Source organism: Bison bison, unplaced genomic scaffold (genome assembly GCF_000754665.1).
Source record: "Bison bison bison isolate TAMUID 2011002044 unplaced genomic scaffold, Bison_UMD1.0 scf7180017864317, whole genome shotgun sequence".
Classification (NCBI taxonomy): domain Eukaryota; kingdom Metazoa; phylum Chordata; class Mammalia; order Artiodactyla; family Bovidae; genus Bison; species Bison bison.
Genome location: NW_011494889.1, coordinates 181,005 through 186,017, shown reverse-complemented (window position 1 = coordinate 186,017; position 5,013 = coordinate 181,005). Strand labels below are relative to the sequence as shown.

General features: G+C 48.6%; 1 protein-coding gene across 3 annotated transcripts in view; it reads left to right on the top strand.

Moving 5' to 3' along the window:
- Positions 1-5,013, top strand: part of LOC104997860 (phosphatidylcholine transfer protein) — a 32,478-nt gene that overhangs the window by 185 nt on the left and 27,280 nt on the right. For 2 of the 3 annotated variants that reach the window (XM_010852805.1, XM_010852803.1), the window contains exon 1: positions 81-279. In XM_010852805.1, coding sequence (XP_010851107.1) covers positions 139-279 — 141 coding nt within the window. In that variant the 5' untranslated portion in view covers positions 81-138. Of the gene's footprint in view, positions 1-80; positions 280-5,013 lie in introns of those variants that run through there. The other variant, XM_010852804.1, reaches the window with a different exon arrangement.

Sequence of the window (5,013 nt, the reverse complement as noted above, 5' to 3'; positions counted from 1 at the left end):
AGGCCCCGCCCCCAGCCGCGTCCCGGACCCTCTCTGGTCCCAGCCAGTCGCTCTGGGCCACTCTCTCGTCCCGCCTCCGAACATGAGCCCCACCTATCCCCTCTTCCTTCCGGGCCCCGGGGCAGCCGCTGCAGAAGGATGGAGCCTGGGACCGGCACCTTCTCGGAGGAGCAATTCAGGGAGGCCTGCGCCGAGCTCCAGCGGCCCGCACTCTCCGGGGCCGCCTGGGAGCTGCTGGTGGAGACCCAGGGCATCAGCGTCTACCGGCTGCTGGACCAGGTAGCTGTCCGCCCCTAGAGGACCGCCGGGCGGCCGTCTGTGGGGGGCAGGGTGGGGGGTGCTTCTGGGGGATGAGGGTGGGAGTGGGAGGTGCTCCCGGGGGCCTGGGGTGAGGGGACCAGACAGGGCAAGTGTTACAAGTTGATGGCAGAGTGAAAACGTGGGTCTTCGGATTCTTGCTTAGCCTCACCCACTTGCCTGCAAGGGACGTGAGCCTCTCTCCCGGGTGGGTGCCAGTGATATCTGTGTGGCGGGGAGTATGTTCAGATTGAATCCAGGAAGATAAGCGACTGGGCTCTTCAGAGAGTGGATGTACAGGGTGGTATGTGTGGTGTGAGGAATGTTGCTGAGAAGGGACCTATCGTTGACTCTAGTCATTTCACTAACTTGCTCCTTGGAGTGCTGCCCCATTCCTTGTAAATTGCACCGAATAGCTTTAGCCTGAGAAAAAGTCTGGGGAAAAGTTGAAGGGTAGGAGGAATGGAGTTGCGGGTGTGGCGGCAGGCCTTTGGAGCCAGGTAACCGGCCAGGTGGAATGATGGCCTGTCATGGGTTGCTCTGTGTGCTAGCTGCTGCGTGGTAACTAGCTTAAAAGTCGCCTTTAGGCAAGGGAAGTGAAGTGCTGGTTTCCTGGCAGAGACCAGAGTATGAAACTGTTAGAGTAGGGAGGAACTCTGAGTCTCTGTGTCCCACCTCACTGGGTACAACAGGATGAGCAGGAAGCTCAGTGTAGAGCAGGCAGAATTAATTTCTGAGTGTCGTTTAAGCATTTACCTGGCTGCAAAAATGGACATGTTTTCAGAAAAACTCCTTTGATCTTCTGGATAAAATTGTTTCATTTTCCGCACCGGCCACTTCCAGGCATTTGCCAAATGTTGGCAATTCACTGCTCAGATGTATCTGATGTCTGGCCCCTTCCCCTTCCCTTTTTTCCCTGACCCCTGTCACTCTGAGTGCCACCTCTTCCCTAGAATTGCAGTGATCTTCTGACTTGCTTCTTGGCCTTCCACCCTTTCCCTTCCATCCTGCACACCTGAAATCAAGCACCTGAAAGAGATTGTGATCTTATCATGCCCCTTCCAATGGCCCTGTTGATTACGTAAAAAATAAAACCTACAGTAATAGCCTATTCATTGCATGCTGTCTTATGCTCCAGGCAGGGTTAAGTGCTCTGCAGCACTGACTTAGTCCTCACATCGGTGCCAGGTTGTCAGGCACTATATAGACCATCACCTTATTACCAATTTGGAAATGGATATATGGAAAGATTAAATTGAAGGCTCAAGACTCACTCTGGGGTTGGAACTCAGCTTTCTAGCTCCAGACCTACGCTATGATACACTCCTCCACTGACTCTGAGAGGGCAAGTATGCCAGGTGGGCTGTGCTCGGGGGACTAGGCTGGTCCAGGGCCCATGGCTCCTCCACTCCGGTCCTGTCCTCCCATCAGCCCTGACCACTCCCCTCACATCCCCTGAAGGGCTGTGCCTTTTATCCCACAGCAGCAGCTGCCTGAGCTGAGGCCGAATGTCTGGCTTTGTATTGTTTCCATTGTGTATTGACATGGAGCAGGGCCCACCTCCCTCCTGGGGGGAGGATGGGTATTCAGAACTGTTCCTATCCCTCTGAACCATGATATAAGTCTTATTTCCACCTGTTCTTGGCATGAGGGCAGTTATAGTACATTGATGTAAGCTACAAGTCTTTCCAGAGAGCTCCCGTAAGTTGGAGGCCATAGGCGTGGCCTTGAGCCCCAGCAGCTAGGCTGGGGCCACTGCCCATGGCCACCGTGATCTGCACGTGCATTCAGTGTCTAGGGACCCTGCTGTGTCAGGTGCGAGCCCTTTCCTAGAGCCTTAGTTGCACATCCAGTGTTATTTGCTGCCTGACCCATTTTGCTAGAGCCTCATTTCCTTTCCAGGTTGACTCCCATCCTTTACTTTCCTCCTGGAGGAGAATTCCATCGAATCCATCGGTTAGTAAATCTTGTCTTCTGAATGCCACTCCACGTCCAGTGAATTCGGCTTGTCCTACCCTGCCTAGACCTGCACTTATCTCCCCTAACACCCTGTGCCCTCTTCTGTCTGGTGATCCAGTGTGGTTTCATCCACCATGCATGCTGTTGATATTATGTGACTCTGTTTCCTCTTCCCCACACTTTCCTGCCTAGAGCCATTGTGCATATGGCCTTGGGTCCCCAGGTCCCTGACTGGAGGTCCAACCAAAAAATCCTGGCCCCTCTGTTAATGTTCACCTTGGTTTACATACCAGACTATTGCCCAGGTCATTCCAGGTCAGGGTTTTCATTGCAATTGTTATCATCTGGCTTTTTAAATTCTTCCTACTGGTGTACAGAGTGGACTTGTTTGGGGCCCTTTAATGTTAGGGGACTAGCAGAGGGTCTTATTGATCCACCTGACTTTTGATGGAGTTGCATTAAGACCTTTCCTTCAGTCCCATCAATAGACACATTATTCACCTTATTTCTTAATAACCATCTACAGATTTCCACCCTGCTGGAATGAGTCCCTTGCTTCTTCCTGTCTCTTCCTATTTCTTGTTAATGTGAAACCCATGAGCAGAAGGTGAGACAGATAATCCGATAAGGCTTCTTGAAATGCTTGATTTTGTTTCAGTAAGGTTACGTTTGGTACCCATACAAAAATAACCCTTTTCATCAAAGTTCTTGCTAAATCTTTGTTGAGTAAGGGACATGTTCAATGGATGAATGTCCTGATTATGGTAAAGGCAGTCCATCATGGTTTGCATACAAATCATATTAGCTATTTCATCAGGGGTGTACCATTTGGAATTTATGGAATAAGAAGAATCAGACAGTCCCCCTTCTCAGACTTTTCAGTGACTTTTATCCAGTTGAACCAGGCTGGCTGTTCCACAGGGAATAACCTGCTGTGAATCTGAAGCAGGGAGGAGTGATCATGATCTAAAAGTGATGCTGTAACAAAGTTACTATCACATGATTTGAAAAGACTGACATAAGCATAGAGGTACTTGAGAGAGTTTGCAGTATGACAGATAAATTGTATTTTAAAGTAAAAAAGATTGTGGCTTCTTTTTAGTAGATTCGAATAATTCTGAATCTTGTTCTTGCACAAATGGCTACTTTTGATACTTTTCCATTTTCTCTTTTCCTATTAAATCACAGAATTTTAGACTTAGAAAGTCTCTTTGCAACCATTCTGTCCAATTCCCATCACCCTTTCTTTTTTCTTTCTTCCTGCTTTCTTTGCCTACTCTGTTTCCTTGTTCTCACCTTCTTTTTCTCTCCCCAAGTGTAGTGCTAACTTATCTTTACATGGCCCCTTAATATACAAAATGCTATTACACGTAAGTTTTCATTTATCCCTCTCAACAAATATAGAAGATAGGTAGAGACAGGTTTATTTTCCTATTTTATGGATGGCAGTAAGACCCAGAGCGAGCCACACAAGCCCTCATAGCTAGTAATTAGACACGAACCAGTGTACTTGGATAAACTCAGTACCAAATATATAGCTTGCTTCAATTCAGAACTACATTCTTTTTCTCCAAGCTAAGCAAAGCTAAACCAGTCAATTCTAAAGGAAATCAGTCCTGAATATTCATTGCGGGGACTGATGCTGATGCTGAAATTCCAATACTTTGGCCACCTGATATGAAGAACTGACTCAATGGAAAAGACCCTGATGCTGGGAAAGATTGAAGGCGGGAGGAGAAGGGGATGACAGAGGATGAGATGGTTGGATGGCATCACCGACTCGATGCACTTGAGTTTGAGTAAGCTCTGGGAGCTGCTGATGGACAGGGAGGCCTGGCATGCTGCAGTCCATGCGGTTGCAAAAAGTAGGACACAACTGAGCGACTGAACTTACCTGAAAGCGAAGCTAGGGCAACACTGCTGTGTGCTGTGCTAGTCTATGTGGTGCCGTGGAAAAGAGCATGGATTTTGGAGGCAGAGAGTGTTGAGTTGCAGTCTCTGCTCTGTTCCGCTGTCATTCATTTATTCAGGAGATGTTCACTGCGTGCCTCCCATGTGGGAGTGCCCTGACAGACACTGGGCATGAGCAGGGAGCAGGCAGTTGGAGCTGCTGGTTCAGTGAATGAGCTTCTTAAACAATAAACAGTACTCACTGATGATAATAAACATAGTATATAATGAAATGGCAGCTGAAAAATGCTACAGAAACAGTAAAGTGGGATGAAGGGATACAGAGATGTTATGGCGGAGGTGGGGATATCCAGGTGTGCTTTAGATACAGGGAATCTGGAAAAACCCTCTTCCAGAGGTTAACAATTGAGTGGAGATATAAATGAAAGAAGAGATTGCGCCCTGCCAATATCAGAGGAGAAATGGACCAGAGAGTGTTCCTCACAGCTCAAGAGCTGCCTGGGGAGCTCTCAGGACACCTCTCAGCCCTATTAGAGCCCCATCGTGAACAGAGTTGGAGTGGAGCTTGGATGGTCCTTTTGAGAAGTTCCCCTTTCACCTAGAGGCTGATTATTCTGTCCTGTCTACTTTGGTGTGTTTGCTGCTGCTGCTGCTAAGTCACTTCAGTTGTGTCCGACTCTCTGTGACCCCATAGACATCAGCCCGCCAGGCTCTTCTGCCCCTGGCATTCTCCAGGCAAGAACACTGGAGTGTGTTGCCATTTCCTTCTCCAATGCATGAAAGAGAAAAAGTGAAACTGAAGTTGCTCAGTCGTGTCCGACTCTTAGTGACCCCATGGACTGCAGC